Genomic DNA, 17962 nt, shown 5'->3' with positions numbered 1-17962 from the left:
TAGAGACAAGGATGCCTGCTATGACTCTTGGGCCATACCACCAGGACAAGACTGGGAGTAAAGTGTGTGTGTGTGTGTGGTTGATTGGAGAGCATCCATATGCCACCTGGGCTTCTGACTCATTAGGTCACCAACCCTTGGTTGTCACTCGAGGAAATGTGGTCATGGACCACCACCAATATCTAGAACCGTGGGGGCTCTACACAGCCATCAAAGCTTAGACACTACTTATGTAAGATACATTGGAAATCTTTAAACTGTGACAAAGGGATGTATGGCTATTCATTCTGTAAATCAATGGTGGTCTTGGATCTCATGGGTGGTCTGATCAAGGGTTAACTACCCATGTGTTGTGTATCGTTGGCACAATTGCTTGATTTCCCCTTTAAGGACAAGTCTGCGGCCCAGATTTCTTCCAAGGCGGCTCATGCATATGGGACTTTCCAGACATTATTTTTTTTTTCTTCCAGGATTACAGCCACCTCCCCAAGGCTGACCTCTTTGCTCTTGGCCTCACCATCACTGAGGCAGCTGGTGCGAGTCCTCTTCCATGCAATGATGACAGCTGGCACTACATCAGAAAGGGCAACCTGCCTGAGATCCCGCAGCTGCTCTCTCCTGCTTTTCTTGACCTGCTTAAGGTATGGCACTTGGTAAATTCAGGCGAAACATGCGCAGGTCTCGTTGGTGATGTCTGCCCTGACTCTCTCCATTGGCTTAGGTTTACAGTTGGGGTCTGGGATTTGCTCATAATAACCACTAGAGGGAGCTTGCTGCCTAATGGTCGATATAAATCTATATGCAGCGGAGCTCCCCCTAGTGGTGGCTGCAGGCAGTGAAAATGTAGTAAATTTGGAGTGTGGCAATACTATCAAAGGCCTCTAGGTGACTTATTAGTTTTTGGGTCACCCTAATCAAAAACTTTGACCCTGCATCAGCTTTTCTTAATCTTATCCTATACTATTTACCCCCCTCCAGGCGTTGATTCATCCGGACCCTGCGGCCAGACTCTCTGCAGCCGCTCTGGTAAAGCACCCTGTCCTGAGGCGATCTCTAGGAAAGGCGGCTCTGCTCCAGAAACAGCTCAATGTAGAGAAGTTTAAGACTGCCATGCTGGAGAGGTAGGTGACAGCTCCCAAACTGCTTTTATGGGTTTCTTGGCAGATATCTAGGGGAGCTTCACTTTGGATATATACTTCTGGAATAGGTAAGTTTTGGGGTTGAGTATGTTCTTCTTGCTAAGTGACGTTCCATAGGTTTTTTATTAAGATGGCCAGCTCACTGAGGGATTGGATTGCAGCTGCTTGAGATACACAAAGGTCTCTGCTTTCCAGTAGTTTAACCTCATTCCAGTGCGGATTTCACAGCTACACTGTTCAGTACTGCCTTACAAAGCTGGATTCACAGCTACGTTGCTCAATACTATTGTCTAATGTCCCGAATGTTAGTGCTGCTTCTCGACATCTGATGTCGGTGTATGGGGAGATACAAGAACAGCTAATCTATTCCCAATAGCTTAGTCAACGGCAAACTGAAGATGGAGGCTGCAGAGGGGGGAAAAACTGGTGAAAAATGAAGGAAACAAAGCGTATAATAACCAGAAATAATTATTCCTCACGCCTACACTGTTCTAGTAGGTGTTTCATCTTGCCCCAGTGCTAGATTCAGAGCTACACTGCTCAGTACTGCTGTATAATGGCCTCCAGTGCTGGATTCACAGCTACACTGCACAGCTGTATGTCTTTCAGGCTGCTCCATCTGAGCATGTGCTGTATAGACAGGGGGGGAAGGAATCCCTCATGTCTCTGGTGTAAGGGAGACATCATGGCAGCTTGTCTCACCCACAAGAGAAACAAAAGCTGGAAATGTCATTTATTTTTATTTTTTCAACAGGGAACTTCAAGCTGCCAAACAGGCCCAAAATTCAGGAAAGGATGAGTGCACAGACCTCCCCTCCAGGTCCGACTTCATGTGCAAAAGCAGGAAGAGATTAGTGGGGGGCAAGAACACCCGATCATTAAGTTTCACTTGTGGCGGCTATAAGTGAAGAACTGCAAATACCAGCATGGCTCCACAACGTCTGTGCCAACATTTTGTCAGTTAATAAGAAAAATTGACTCTCTTCAGCCTATACATTGGACCAGACCTGCCTGCTTTTATAAATGTCTCCTCTGACGGCCAATATGGCTTCCTCTGACCCGTGCACCATTCCCTCTATAGAACTGGATTGTTTTTAACTTTATAATGTCTAATTTTAAATAAAATTTTAACTTTGTTTTTTTTTTTTTTTATTCTACCAATTTTCCATGACTATGAATAAATTATAAATAGAACTGTGGTGGGGGCAGCGGCAGTGTAAGTACTGGAATGGCATCCCAATCTTTTAGGCTGCATATAGTTAGTCCCTACACTTGGGTTGTGGTAGCGTATTCTTCCACCCAATATATCAGCATCATACTCGGAGCGCAGCACCTTTCCACAGCCAAGTGGGAGCACCACAACTGGAAACAGCTAGGAGTAATGCTATAAATTATTCCCTCCCTCTAAAGTCCCTGATCCAGAGTCCAAATCCCTTGTATATTGCTGTCATGAACTATAAAATAACATTCAGGCTTCCTACAGCCACCACTAGGGGGAGCTCTGCTTTATGGAATTAATGTCGGTCAAATATACAGCCACCACTAGAGGGAGCTAATGCATACATTCAATAAAGCAGAGCTCCCTCTAGTGGTGACAGTGCACAAATACATGGATTCAATATTTATTAGTACTATTTTATTTAGACTCCCCTACATGACAAATGGACTGAAGTTTTTTTTTTTACCGATACAGGATCAGTGGGACTCTTTGTGTAGGAGTCTATAGTTACCAAGATGATTTTCTGGCATCTTATTTCACCAATCCAGCCCTGATTATGATGCTTTATTTCCCATTTTACTCAAAATGGGGAAAAATGGCAGCTGTGTGTTATCTTAAAGGAAACAAGTTTAGACCAGATAAAATCAATGATAACCAATGGAAAACCAATGTAGACACCATAGTGAGGCGGTTATTGAAGCCTAGTCTCAAATGGCATCTCTGGCCTGATTGTTACAGGATGTGACCTATCGGTAGAGGACCACACTCTATGGGATCGGCGTTTGGTTATATATAAGGTGGTGTTAACTGCAATAGGTGCAAACCCCCCCCCCCCAAAAAAAAAAAAAAACAGCCATAATACCGCCACATGGACACAGCGCCTTCTATGGACTCCCTATAAGATGTCCCTGGTTTATTTATTAAGGCCTTCAGTCATCATTAGGGGCCACATTCACATCAACTCCCCAGTGATCCCCTATAGGGGGCAGAAACTTCCTAAAGCTGAATATAAAGCGCCACCTGCCGGCCATCAAGGAGTTTTTCTTCCCCTGCGGGTGTAAATAACCCCGTGGAAGGATCGCCATCTGCCGGCGACTCGAGGAATTTCACATAGTAAAGCAGTCAGCTAAAAGAAAGTGGTAGGGGCGCCACCTGGTGATCACGTCTGTAATTGCAGCAGAACGAGAGCCAAAACGGGGAAAAAAATATCTAATTATACTTACAGAAACGCATAATTGCGGCCGGTTATTTCTCTGCCACATCGGTTCAAAATTTGTGTCAACAATTGGTTACGTTTTCACAAGAAATGAAACACACAGAACTACCGGAAACGGGGAATTATCAAGCTGCCGGAAGTGGGGCGGAAGTGATCTGTCTGCGCCGGAAGTGAGGACGTGTGTCACAGAATCTGTCTCCCCCCTGCTGCTGATCACATGTGTAGGGGACACTGACCCTGGTGAGGTGAGTGATGATGAATGGGGCCGGATAATGGGTTTACAGCTCAGTTCTGCCTCACTGGCTGGGACTTCTGGTGCTACGTTGATGCAGGCAGCCTGGATATCTACATACATTGGCTGTACATGGATAATGTGATCACCGTGGAGAGATGAGGAACAATAGTCCCGAGAAATCCAGACCCGCTTGGTTTTTAGTCGCCAGTTACAAAACTCCCAGCATTAAGGGCAGGTAATGTGCCCGCAGGATCGTCAGGTGTCTCCCAGAGGTCTCACTGCTGGGCCAAAGCCCCCAGGAGAGTCGGGCATCGATCGTATGCCCCATCTGTGGTCGTGTCTGTAGCCCCTGGGGTATAAAGTGTTGTGCCCGTGTCCCCCGGGGATGTCTGTCACTGTGCCCATGTCTGCTGCCGTGCCTGTGCCTCCCGGGGGTGTCTGCTGCTGTGCCCGTGTTCCTCCGGGGTATCTGTTCCTGTGCCCGTCGCTGTGCCTGTGTCCCCCGGGGGTGTCTTTCGCTGTGCCCGTGTCTGCTGCCATGCCTGTGTCTGCCAGGGGTGTCTGCTTCCGTGTCCCTCTGGGGTATCTGTCTCTGTGCCCGTGTCCCCCGAGGGTGTCTGTCGCTGTGCCCGTGTCCCCCGGGGGTGTCTGTTGCTGTGCCCATGTCTGCTGCCATGCCTGTGTTTCCCGGGGGTGTCTGCTGCCGTGCCTGTGTCCCTCTGGGGTATCTGTCTCTGTGCCCGTGTCCCTCTGGGGTATCTGTCTCTGTGCCCGTGTCCCCCGAGGGTGTCTGTCGCTGTGCCCGTGTTCCCCGGGGGTGTCTGTTGCTGTGCCCATGTCTGCTGCCGTGCCTGTGTCTCCCGGGGGTGTCTGCTGCCGTGCCCGTGTCCCCTGGGGGTATCTGTCACTGTGCCCATGTCTGCTGCCGTGCCTGTGTCCCCCGGGTCTGTCTGCTGCCGTGCCCGTGTCCCCCGGGGGTATCTGTCCCTGTGTGCCCTGGGGTTGTCTGTTGCTGTGCCCATGTCTGCTGCCGTGCCTGTGTCTCCCGGGGGTGTCTGCTGCCGTGCCCGTGTCCCTCTGGGGTATCTGTTCCTGTGCCCGTGTCCCCTGGGGGTGTCTGTTGCTGTGCCCATGTCTGCTGCTGTGCCTGTGTCTCCCGGGGGTGTCTGCTGCCGTGTCCGTGTCCCCTGGGGGTATCTGTCCCTGTGTGCCCTGGGGTTGTCTGTTGCTGTGCCCATGTCTGCTGCCGTGCCTGTGTCTCCCGGGGGTGTCTGCTGCCGTGCCCGTGTCCCTCTGGGGTATCTGTTCCTGTGCCCGTGTCCCCTGGGGGTGTCTGTTGCTGTGCCCATGTCTGCTGCTGTGCCTGTGTCTCCCGGGGGTGACTGCTGCCGTGTCCGTGTCCCCTGGGGGTATCTGTCACTGTGCCTGTGTCCCCCGGGTCTGTCTGCTGCCGTGCCCGTGTCCCCCGGGGGTATCTGTCCCTGTGTGCCCTGGGGTTGTCTGTCGCTGTGCCCATGTCTGCTGCCGTGCCTGTGTCTCCCGGGGGTGTCTGCTGCCGTGTCCGTGTCCCCTGGGGGTATCTGTCACTGTGCCTGTGTCCCCCGGGTCTGTCTGCTGCCGTGCCCGTGTCCCCCGGGGGTATCTGTCCCTGTGTGCCCTGGGGTTGTCTGTCGCTGTGCCCATGTCTGCTGCGTGCCTGTGTCCCCCGGGGGTGTCTGCTGCCGTGTCCCCCGGGTCTGTCTGCTGCCGGGTCCCCTGGGGGTGTCACCTGCTTCACTTATTAGTCAATACGTCCAGGCTTCCTAGAGTTGTCAGGAGCAGCGTCATCTCCCTTCCTCCCATAAGACTTGTCAGTTTGAGTATAGAAAAACAAACCTTTTCCAAAATGGAAACCATCAGCAAGCTGTTGTTGACTTTTTTTTTTATAAGACTAATAGACTCCGATTTCTTCCAAAAGTGACTTCTGAGAGACGTCCGGGAGGAGGAGACCGCGGATGTCCTCCTGGTAATGGGAGTATTTTATTCATCTTCTATCCGGTCCTGGGCATCATTACAGTAACACTGATCACCAAGATCTGTCAACAGCCTCCTGATGATGGTTTCCTAAAACAATTTTTTTAAAAATCACCTTTTCTCTCCTACACAATTAGACACACTGCTCGCTCACATACTACACAAAGGCCTCGTTATATTACTTACAGATCTGTCGGCTGCAGCTTGCTGATGGTTTCCAGATTTATGAAATGAATAAAACTGCCATGACACAGATTGTAGATGATGTAAATAATATAGATTTTTGTTCTTCAGGTGATAAATATTTCCCGAGAAGCCAAAAAGGCAAATAATCGAAATGTTTCGCAGAGTCGCCACGCAGGTGGGTATAAAGAGGTCGGGGAGGGGGAGGGGGGTAGTTGTCACCGGCAGCCAATCAGATTCCTGCTTTCTGCATCAAAAAGACTTGAAAGCTGCGATGTTACTGGTAATCCAGTGTCAGGAGGACGCAGCAGTCGATCCTTGTAAATCCTACTGTTTTGTTTTTTTTTTTACAGATTTTCCAGCAGTCGGTCCGGTTTCAGAGCTCAGACTCGGGGGTTTTGGAACGATGTGAGTAAGATTTTCTCGGTCTTTGGATTTTTAGTATTTTTTATTTTTATTTGTAGGGCAGGATGGGGGGTGAGCAATTCTTCTCCTGCCCAAAAGATCCTGCAGCTCCTGGGTGTAATTGCTCGGTATAGCCTGTAGATGGAGCAGTTGCGCTAATGAGACATCTTTGTTATATGGTTGCCCATGTTATACAGGGTCGAGGCCGCGCAGTGCCTCGGTGGGGGAGTCGTGGTCGTATTGGGGGTGCTTGAGGCCCTCTTCTTTAGTAGCTTTTCCCTCTGGCCAATAGGGGGGTTTTCTGAGTTGGGGGTCCCCTCCTGTGACACTCGTGTTGCCATGAATCTTCTTGGTACTCCCCCTGATTAATAGTGACCCCCACATTACCAATCATCCCATCCTCCATTATTTCCTTTCTTAGCAGTATTACCTGCATGTAATGACCTGGCGGGCACTAGAGAAGAAACCAGGCAGGGGAAGAGGTCCCTCTCCGCAGTATTACAGGGGGGAGTCCATAATTAAACGATTGATGACTTCTTGCTTAGGATAGGTCACCAGTATCAGATCGGTGGGGGTCCGACACTGGGCACCCACTCCGATCAGCTGTTAGCTGATGACCGTTCTTGGTACTGTAGCTCTGCTCCCATTGTTATCAATAGGATTGGAGCTGCAGTACCTGAGAATGGTCACTATATGTTGTGCGGCGCTGTTCTGTACATCCGGCGACCATAGCGCTTGGGATCAGCTGATCGGACCCCCACCCATCCTGGACAACCCCTTTAATGTGTTAATGATGCCATCACATAATGTCACAGAATTTTTATTTAAAAAAAAGACTAATAAATGTTTGTGTTTCAGCGCTGAATCGGGTGCAGTTACTGGGGAGAGTCGGCCAAGACCCTGTAATGAGACAAGCCGAGGGCAAGAACCCAGTGACCATCTTCTCGGTGGCCACGAATGAGCTATGGAGGTCGGGCGAGAGCGAGGTGTTCCAGACAAGTGAGCAGAAAAGGCCATTTTTTTTTATAGCCCCTTCCCCACCCCTTTAAAATGGACTGATCAAAGTGATCACCACAGCCACTTCAGTGTTTTTGAAACAGCGCCAGATCAGTTTGTGTGGCTGCGGCCGGTACTGCAGCTCACAAAAAACTGAGAAAAACAGAGGGTGGTAAAAACAACAACATCCGGTCCTAATCCAATACATACGGGTGAGCGCTCCGACCGCCATCTTTGCAATTATTTCCTCATATTGGACACAAGAGGGTAGACTGAACATGTCCTAAACACACAGCACAGTCGGCATGATGAGTAAAGCTAGTTAAGTTAAAGTGACGGTGCTTATAAAAGTGCCATGTAGTTGGAGGAGACTGAGTGCACCTACCAGCCACAGCCCCGACGCGCGTTTCAAGGGGAATATGATCTCATTGCAGTCCTGCCTTCTGTTTATACCCCCAGGTACAGGTGCCGCATGAGCAGTGTGATCCGCGACCTTTCAGATCGGCGTTTGCACACAAAACAAATTTGCATACCGATCACCTTATGTTGCGATGCTGCTATACGCGCACTCTGCACTTTATCATCTTACGCACTCTTTTTGGTATTCGCATATTCGTACCCTCTCGTCCCCTCCTGCACGGCTTTACATTCCCAGTCACATCTAAAATGGCCACATTCAATGGACTTCATAAAGATGGAGGCAGCTGGGCGATTCCCAGCCATCATTAAAAGGGACGCGCGCGTGTCTCACGTCATTGGATTTGTTTACCCAACACATGCGCGGCGTCATGGCGCGGATGACACTGTTCATGCGGCGAATTTTGTGGTACCTGTACTTGGGGGATTACAATGAGGTCATATTCTCCTTGAAAAAGCATACGCGAAACGCGTGTCGGGGCTGTGCTGTTGTCTCCTCCAACTATACTAAGCACTACAGTTACATAGAACACTTATGTTAATTTCTTCCCATGCAGCAGTGATCTTTGTTTTACTCCATTTTTTTTGTCTTTGGTTCAGTCACTTCCATGGATTGATGGAGGTCTTGGCCTTTCCTCCGGTGACCCCCTTGGTATTTGGGACCTCACCTAGCTGGGTCAGAAGCTGCACCGCAGTCTACTCCTGCTGCAGATTCAGGCGGAGCGGGATTTAATTTCTCAAATTATCGTTTTTGGTTTTTTTTCTATCTCAGCGGGAGACGTCAACCAGAAGACGACCTGGCACCGGATCTCCGTTTTCCGTCCTGGACTCCGAGACGTCGCGTATCAGCACATCAAGAAAGGGTGAGAAGAACTGGGAAAACACTACAAGTCCCAGCATGCTGGCTGATGGGCTAGACAGGGGAAATTGCTTATGTGACAATTCCACCAACCATTGATTATTGCGTCCTCAGGGCTCGCGTCTACGTGGAAGGGAAAATCGACTACGGTGAATACGTTGACAAGAACAATGTCCGCAGACAAGCCACCACCATCATAGCAGGTGGGTGACAATCCTGTCCCCTGGACTGGGAAATGGTGCCGCTGTTATATAAGGGTAGTGGACAACCCCTTTAATTTGTATAGCTCCGCCCATTATTATTCCATTTTTAAGCCTTCTCCTCCACTAGGGGGAGCTCACTGACGCACACAGCTCCCATTGAACTCAATAATAAATCTGTATGCAGTGAGCTCCCCCTAGTGGTGGCCTGAAGATTTCCCCTATCTGTCTATGAAGCAGGGGATCTTGCGCATTAATAAACCACAGAAGGACGGTTTGTTTGTTTTCTTCTGTCTTTTGTGAGTTAAAAACCTGTTGAAGGTTCACCTACAGTAACCTCCCCTCCCCCACTGCTTCCCTGAGGCCTCCACATGAAAGGTTCCCCCAATTTTAACACTTTCAGCCCCAGGCCTTCAGGCTAACGGTTCACCTCGTGCCCTGTGTGACCCTTTCTTACTATTCTGAGGAGCAGCGGCCACAGGCAGAGTTGTGTATGTTTATAATATGTGAGGTCTGCGGCACCGACACTACTGGTATGCTGGGGTTAGGTCATAGAAAAAGAACAGCGAGTGCAGCTCTGGAGGATAATACAGGATGTAAATCAGGATCAGTAATGTAATGTATGTACATAGTGACTGCACCAGCAGAATAGTGAGTGCAGCTCTGGAGTATAATACAGGATGTAACTCAGGATCAGTAATGTAATGTATGTACACAGTGACTGCACCAGCAGAATAGTGAGTGCAGCTCTGGGGTATAATACAGGATGTAACTCAGGATCAGTAATGTAATGTATGTACACAGTGACTGCACCAGCAGAATAGTGAGTGCAGCTCTGGGGTATAATACAGGATGTAACTCAGGATCAGTAATGTATGTACACAGTGACTGCACCAGCAGAATAGTGAGTGCAGCTCTGGGGTATAATACAGGATGTAACTCAGGATCAGTAATGTATGTACACAGTGACTGCACCAGCAGAATAGTGAGTGCAGCTCTGGGGTATAATACAGGATGTAACTCAGGATCAGTAATGTAATGTATGTACATAGTGACTGCACCAGCAGAATAGTGAGTGCAGCTCTGGGGTATAATACAGGATGTAACTCAGGATCAGTAATGTAATGTATGTACACAGTGATTGCACCAGCAGAATACTGAGTGCAGCTCTGAAGTATAATACAGGAGGTAACTCAGGATCAGTAATGTAATGTATGTACACAGTGATTGCACCAGCAAAATAGTGAGTGCAGCTCTGGAGTATAATACAGGATGTAACTCAGGATCAGTAATGTAATGTATGTACACAGTGACTGTACCAGCAGAATAGTGAGTGCAGCTCTGGGGTATAATACAGGATGTAACTCAGGATCAGTAATGTAATGTGTGTACACAGTGACTGCACCAGCAGAATAGTGAGTGCAGCTCTGGGGTATAATACAGGATGTAACTCAGGATCAGTAATGTAATGTATGTACATAGTGACTGCACCAGCAGCATAGTGAGTACAGCTCTGGGGTATAATACAGGATGTAACTCAGGATCAGTAATGTAATGTATGAACACAGTGATTGCACCAGCAGAATACTGAGTGCAGCTCTGGAGTATAATACAGGATGTAACTCAGGATCAGTAATGTAATGTATGTACACAGTGACTGTACCAGCAGAATAGTGAGTGCAGCTCTGGGGTATAATACAGGATGTAACTCGGGATCAGTAATGTAATGTGTGTACACAGTGACTGCACCAGCAGAATAGTGAGTGCAGCTCTGGGGTATAATACAGGATGTAACTCAGGAACAGTAATGTATGTACACAGTGACTGCACCAGCAGAATAGTGAGTGCAGCTCTGGGGTATAATACAGGATGTAACTCAGGAACAGTAATGTAATGTATGTACACAGTGATTGCACCAGCAGAATACTGAGTGCAGCTCTGGAGTATAATACAGGAGGTAACTCAGGATCAGTAATGTAATGTATGTACACCGTGACCGCACCAGCAGAATAGTGAGTGCAGCTCTGGGGTATAATACAGGATGTAACTCCGGATCAGTAATGTAATGTATGTTCACAGTGACTGCTCCAGCAGAATAGTGAGTGCAGCTCTGGGGTATAATACAGGATGTACCTCAGGATCAGTAATGTAATGTATGTACACAGTGACTGCACCAGCAGAATAGTGAGTGCAGCTCTGGAGTATAATACAGGATGTAACTCAGGATCAGTAATGTAATGTATGTACACAGTGACTGCACCAGCAGAATAGTGAGTGCAGCTCTGGGGTATAATACAGGATGTAACTCAGGATCAGTAATGTAATGTATGTACACAGTGACTGCACCAGCAGAATAGTGAGTGCAGCTCTGGGGTATAATACAGGATGTAACTCAGGATCAGTAATGTAATGTATGTACACAGTGACTGCACCAGCAGAATAGTGAGTGCAGCTCTGGGGTATAATACAGGATGTAACTCAGGATCAGTAATGTAATGTATGTTCACAGTGACTGCACCAGCAGAATAGTGAGTGCAGCTCTGGGGTATAATACAGGATGTAACTCAGGATCAGTAATGTATGTACACAGTGACTGCACCAGCAGAATAGTGAGTGCAGCTCTGGGGTATAATACAGGATGTAACTCAGGATCAGTAATGTAATGTATGTACACAGTGATTGCACCAGCAGAATACTGAGTGCAGCTCTGAAGTATAATACAGGAGGTAACTCAGGATCAGTAATGTAATGTATGTACACAGTGATTGCACCAGCAGAATAGTGAGTGCAGCTCTGGAGTATAATACAGGATGTAACTCAGGATCAGTAATGTAATGTATGTACACAGTGACTGTACCAGCAGAATAGTGAGTGCAGCTCTGGGGTATAATACAGGATGTAACTCAGGATCAGTAATGTAATGTGTGTACACAGTGACTGCACCAGCAGAATAGTGAGTGCAGCTCTGGGGTATAATACAGGATGTAACTCAGGATCAGTAATGTAATGTGTGTACACAGTGACTGCACCAGCAGAATAGTGAGTGCAGCTCTGGGGTATAATACAGGATGTAACTCAGGATCAGTAATGTAATGTATGTACATAGTGATTGCACCAGCAGCATAGTGAGTACAGCTCTGGGGTATAATACAGGATGTAACTCAGGATCAGTAATGTAATGTATGAACACAGTGATTGCACCAGCAGAATAGTGAGTGCAGCTCTGGAGTATAATACAGGATGTAACTCAGGATCAGTAATGTAATGTATGTACACAGTGACTGTACCAGCAGAATAGTGAGTGCAGCTCTGGGGTATAATACAGGATGTAACTCGGGATCAGTAATGTAATGTGTGTACACAGTGACTGCACCAGCAGAATAGTGAGTGCAGCTCTGGGGTATAATACAGGATGTAACTCAGGAACAGTAATGTATGTACACAGTGACTGCACCAGCAGAATAGTGAGTGCAGCTCTGGGGTATAATACAGGATGTAACTCAGGAACAGTAATGTAATGTATGTACACAGTGATTGCACCAGCAGAATACTGAGTGCAGCTCTGGAGTATAATACAGGAGGTAACTCAGGATCAGTAATGTAATGTGTGTACACAGTGACTGCACCAGCAGAATAGTGAGTGCAGCTCTGGGGTATAATACAGGATGTAACTCAGGAACAGTAATGTATGTACACAGTGACTGCACCAGCAGAATAGTGAGTGCAGCTCTGGGGTATAATACAGGATGTAACTCAGGAACAGTAATGTAATGTATGTACACAGTGATTGCACCAGCAGAATACTGAGTGCAGCTCTGGAGTATAATACAGGAGGTAACTCAGGATCAGTAATGTAATGTATGTACACCGTGACCGCACCAGCAGAATAGTGAGTGCAGCTCTGGGGTATAATACAGGATGTAACTCCGGATCAGTAATGTAATGTATGTTCACAGTGACTGCTCCAGCAGAATAGTGAGTGCAGCTCTGGGGTATAATACAGGATGTACCTCAGGATCAGTAATGTAATGTATGTACACAGTGACTGCACCAGCAGAATAGTGAGTGCAGCTCTGGAGTATAATACAGGATGTAACTCAGGATCAGTAATGTAATGTATGTACACAGTGACTGCACCAGCAGAATAGTGAGTGCAGCTCTGGGGTATAATACAGGATGTAACTCAGGATCAGTAATGTAATGTATGTACACAGTGACTGCACCAGCAGAATAGTGAGTGCAGCTCTGGGGTATAATACAGGATGTACCTCAGGATCAGTAATGTGTGTACACAGTGACTGCACCAGCAGAATAGTGAGTGCAGCTCTGGAGTATAATACAGGATGTAACTCAGGATCAGTAATGTAATGTATGTACACAGTGACTGCACCAGCAGAATAGTGAGTGCAGCTCTGGAGGACAGTGCAGGAGCAGTATTGTGACGCTGCTGTTTATGTAGATTGCATCTATATATAATCTCTTTAGCGTTTGATCATTATTGATGTATTACCGGGCGGACGTGTCGTGCAGGATTTGGATCCGCCTCGCTTTCGGCTCCTCAGGACGTTCTGTTCACTAAACATCAGCTTAATGCAGCAGAGAAAATATTATCTGCTTTTATGATAACTCTCCGGGTCCGGCTGTGACAAATGCTGACAGGATAATTAGCAGCTGGGGGCTGAGAGCGAGCCGGGCCAGATAAACTGGATGACGAGTGGTGAAAGGTCTTGGACCTGAAGGAGACTACAACTCCCAGCATACTCTGACAAGCATTTCATTGGTTGTTTCTGGGTCATTTTCAGTGTGGCCTTTTTAAGGTATTCACCCAGCTTTTCCAGACTCCATAGCAGAATATTTTATGGAAAGGGCATTACCACATATTATTTCAGCTGATTTTGCCATTCAGTTGCTTTGGAAAGCTGAATGTCAACTGATGGGGCCAGGGATTGCAAAGAAATGTGAATTTACGATATGTTTACATTCAGGATTTACGGAAAGCTTAGTGATCATTTGTGACCGCAGTAATGGATTCCATATCAGTCGTCACCCAGCTTTCCCAGGCTCCAAAAGAGCAAATCCTATGCAGAGATGGAAGCAGAGGGGCCATCATTGTTTGTCTGTTCGGAGATTTGGAAAAGCTGGGTGGCATCCCATATGTAAGCTGTACAAATTGGTCATCACCCAACTTCTCCAAACTCTGCCCCAGTAGATGATATGCAAAGAGATGAAAACACAGTGTAAATCTCTACTTTTTCTGACTGATTTGACTTTCAGGAGTCTGAGAAAGCTGAGTTAAGAGTTGTCATGGTCTCCATAGTAGTTATAACCAAACTTTCCAAGACTACAGAATAGCAAATCTTTTAGGCAAGCTCTCGGGCTTGGGAAAGCTGAATAACATCCCTTTTTAAGTCCACAATGGCAGCCACATTGTTTTTTTTATCCAGCTTTTCCTAAATCCAGACTGGATAGAAGCACAAGGTTTGTGGGTATATTTTTTTCTTATTGTCTAAGTTGATTTGACTTTTAGGAATGCTGAGTGACTGCCTCATGGGAGTTGTAATATTGGTCATCACCCAGCTTTCCCAGACTCCATAACATGTCCTATGCACAGAAGTGGCAACACAAGCTGTATATGACTGGTTTGCCACGCAGGAGTTTGAAAAGCTGGGTGGAAACAGTTGTGGAAGCCATGTTGGTAATCACCCAGCTTTCCCAAACAATTGGAAACATTTTTACTGTTAAACATTTTTATTTGGGTCGATTGGTTGTTCAGGGGTCTGGGAAAGCTGAGTCTCAGTTTTTATACTTTACATCGGTAATAATTTCACCTTTTCGCTTCTTCTCTTACAGACAACATCATTTTCCTGAGCGACATGCGTGACCGGCTTTGATATTGCCTTGTCTTCCGGGGGGCGCCGTGTATATAGTTATTAGGATGGTGTATTTTTCTTAGTAAATTCCTAAGAAATAAAAGATTTTCTAAGAAGTGCGCCTCCTGTGCTGCTGTGCGCCTGCTGTGCGCCTCCTGTGGTGCTGTGCGCCGCCTCCTGTGGTGCTGTGCGCCGCGTCCTGTGGTGCTGTGCGCCGCCTCCTGTGGTGCTGTGCGCCGCCTCCTGTGGTGCTGTGCGCCGCCTCCTGTGGTGCTGTGCGCCTCCTGTGCTGCTGTGTCGCGTGCCCCTCCTGTGCTCCTGCTGTGCGCCTCCTGTGCTGCTGTGCCCGCCTCCTTGGGGGACATCTATGACAGATAATTGCACGTCCTACCTAGTATTTCCAGAATGGGTCTCCATCGCGCGCCGCTGGAAACAGAGGGGTTCCCGCATGCGCAGCTTTCCATTCACTTCTATGAGAGTTCTGCGGTTTTCGGAAGTCCTTACACGCATGGAGGGAGCCACACGTTTCCTACATCCTCCCTGCGCTGTAGTCCGCTACCAAACTGTCATGTTGCACATCCTGAGCCACCTGATTCATGAACATAATCCAAGAGCAGCAGTGAAATCTGACACAGGCACATGGGACTTAAAGGGGTTGTCTGCTTCTGCTCACTTCCTCGCTGAGACGGGAGTACCACATTCGGCATTTGTGATGTCATCCGCTCCGTTCGCCTCCTAATGGGAAAGTGAGAGCTGCCAGACTGCCTTCTTTAAAGGGGTAGTCCACTGGTTTTTATTTTTTAACTATGGACCTATGGTGGGTGATCTTAAGATAAGGGGCTCCTGACATTCTTCTGTACAGCCGCCCATGTTCTCTGTTGGTCTCCTTGCTTTCTCTTCTGGTAGGAACTTCATGTGACCGCTGCAGCCAGTCAGCAGTCACCGATTGACAGTCACATGTCGTCTGAGCTTTTACTCCCGCTCGAATGACACGTGACCGCTGTAGCCAATCAGCAGCAACTGATCCTCCTGGTTCTGGAATCCTAGAGCAACATTGGAGAGCAACACAGAAAAAAAGGAGCGAGGGGGGAGCGATGTAACGACATTACCGTATAAGCTCCGCAGCGTCTGTAGAAAGCTGGGTGATCACCCGTCATGGCAGTGCTCAGATTCTTGGAAAGTGGGGTGGATATTACATGTGCAGGCAGTCCTGGTTCTTTTTCTAGCGAGGTTCCACCAGAGCGAGACGTCCGAGTCCGGTCTATAAACATTTGCTTTGGTGCAGAGCGGGCGCTGGCAGACGAGGCTCTTAAAGCGGCACTCGCCCTCCATGTCCGCTGTCCCTACTCTTACTTGCAGGTGAAAAGGAGCGAGTCCCCAAGGCTTTGTTCTTTCTGGGAAAGCTGGGTGACAGTCGGTGCAGCCGCCATTACCGCTGACTGTCACCCATCTTTCCCAGGCTGTCAGGAGACAAATCCTCCTCTTCCATATTGTGGCATTCAGGACCCCAGGAAAGGTCTGTGCCTGCCGACTTTAAAAGCAGTAATAGAGGCTGTGTTGGCAGTCACCCAGCTTTCCTGGTAACAGATAAGAGAATTGTTCCTAGATCTAATCACACACAGGATTCCTGGAAACTACAACTCCCAGCATGCCTTGACCATGCAGAGCCCCTTTATTGGAGGGAGCCCATCAGTTTAACCTTTTCACATATATTAGAGGTTGGGGGGGGGGGGCACATACTTTTGTATCTGGATCTCCAGCTGTTGGGAAACTACAGCTCCCATCATTGCTTGATGTGGAGAAATCTTCTAATTGGAGGGGGGCACATACTTTTGACTGGGTTCAATAAGACAGTTTTCTCCCTGCGGCCGTCAGGACATGCTGGGAGTTGTAGTCCTCCGCCGGCTGGGCACTTTCTCCTCTGTAAACAGGCAGCGCTGACATTTTAATCATCCATAATGACGATCACACAAGACAAACATCCTCCGCCGCTCGCCCCGGACGATTACGCTTTATTAAAACACCCTTATGTAAATGCTGCTGATCCACACGATGGCAGCAATCCAGTGCTGGACTTAAAGGGGAACTCCATGTTCCCCAAACCTCCCTGACTGTCGTCCTCCAGCCTCACGTCTGTCCACAGGTTGTAGGTGGCATCGCCACTCCGCTCCATTCACTTCAATGGAGAGCCGCAGTACCGGACACGGCCTGTGGACAGAGGGGCGACGTTTGCTTGCTGTCAGTGAATGGAAACACTCTCGATTGGCTGCTATTTACACAGATGCAGTGCTCGTTTCAGTGTAGCGGCGGTGGCAGCTGGAGGTTTCAAGATGGAAATAAGAATTTTGACATTCACCGAAAGCAAGCAGAAATCTGGAAACTGGCGACGGATTGAAACAGAGTATAATAGAAAGGTGTAGGACACATATAGAAAGCTGGAACGCCCCTTTAAGGACATTGATCAGAGACCCCCAATTCTTTATAATTATTTTTATCCTTATTTATTTTTTTTATTTTTCATTGTTTTTTAAATTTTTTTTTTCTTTTATTTATTCTTATTTTTTATTCTTTACTTTTGTATTTTTGTTTGTTTTTGTTTTTTTAGTATTTTATTTATTTACCTTTTCATTATTATTTTTTATTCTTTAATTATTCTTTATATTTTTTGTATTAAATTCTTCTTATGCTTTATTCTTTATTTTTTTTTTTAAATTTATTTATCTTTTTTGTTCTATTATGTATTGTTGTTTGTTGTTGTTCTTTATTTTTTATTCTTTTTATTTTGTTCTATTTATTCTTTTTTTTTTTATTTTGTTCTATTATTTATTATTTATTTATTTTTTTTTTATTTTTTTTACACTCCCTTTTTTCAGGTCGGTGGAGCTCGACCTCTGACTTCATGGCTCTATAGCGGCGAGACGTCAAATATGACATCACAGGCTTTTACTGTCTTCTTTTTATGGTGGTTGTCCAGTTAGTTATCACCATGTGCAGTTATATATGTTTTGCTTATCTGGAAACCATCAACAAGCAGGATAGCGGAGTGGTGGAGTCTTTTATTTGTATGCTTTTTGTGTTGTTCGTTTGCATATTGTAACTTTTATTGGATCTAGTGACCCAGTAACATCCAAACAACCTGATAAATGCAGTAAAATTCTGTTAATCTGACACTGGACAGGAGCCGGATTATTAAATATTCCAGATTATTAG

At 46.9% G+C, this 17962-nt stretch overlaps 2 protein-coding genes across 2 annotated transcripts in view; both read left to right on the top strand.

The window, feature by feature from the left end:
* WEE2 (WEE2 oocyte meiosis inhibiting kinase) overlaps nucleotides 1-2220 on the top strand; it is a 65873-nt gene extending 63653 nt beyond the window's left edge. Inside the window, exons 10-12 of the mRNA XM_069761942.1 lie at nucleotides 471-641; nucleotides 979-1121; nucleotides 1894-2220. Coding sequence (XP_069618043.1) covers nucleotides 471-641; nucleotides 979-1121; nucleotides 1894-2047 — 468 coding nt within the window. The 3' untranslated portion in view covers nucleotides 2048-2220. The remainder of the gene's footprint in view (nucleotides 1-470; nucleotides 642-978; nucleotides 1122-1893) is intronic.
* A 1502-nt stretch (nucleotides 2221-3722) lies between these two features.
* Nucleotides 3723-14868, top strand: SSBP1 (single stranded DNA binding protein 1). Its single transcript, XM_069763217.1, has 7 exons — nucleotides 3723-3819; nucleotides 6117-6183; nucleotides 6359-6413; nucleotides 7269-7409; nucleotides 8596-8686; nucleotides 8797-8885; nucleotides 14733-14868. Exons 2-7 carry the CDS (start codon nucleotides 6160-6162, stop codon nucleotides 14771-14773), a joined length of 441 nt encoding a protein of 146 aa, XP_069619318.1. The 5' UTR covers nucleotides 3723-3819; nucleotides 6117-6159; the 3' UTR covers nucleotides 14774-14868.
* Nucleotides 14869-17962: the final 3094 nt, after the last annotated feature.

The sequence above is a fragment of the Ranitomeya imitator genome, chromosome 4 (assembly GCF_032444005.1).
Source record: "Ranitomeya imitator isolate aRanImi1 chromosome 4, aRanImi1.pri, whole genome shotgun sequence".
NCBI lineage: Eukaryota > Metazoa > Chordata > Amphibia > Anura > Dendrobatidae > Ranitomeya > Ranitomeya imitator.
Note: the sequence above shows the minus strand (reverse complement) of the source record. Positions and strands in the feature narration are given on the sequence as shown.

What these genes read in the sequence shown, in the direction of transcription:
- SSBP1 (XM_069763217.1), top strand. Translation starts at nt 6,160, where the DNA reads ATGTTTCGCAGAGTCGCCACGCAG. An exon ending in GAGCGAGGTGTTCCAGACAA is followed by an intron (nt 7,410 to 8,595) that starts GTGAGCAGAAAA and finishes TTTCTATCTCAG; the next exon opens with CGGGAGACGTCAACCAGAAG. An exon ending in TATCAGCACATCAAGAAAGG is followed by an intron (nt 8,687 to 8,796) that starts GTGAGAAGAACT and finishes TTGCGTCCTCAG; the next exon opens with GGCTCGCGTCTACGTGGAAG.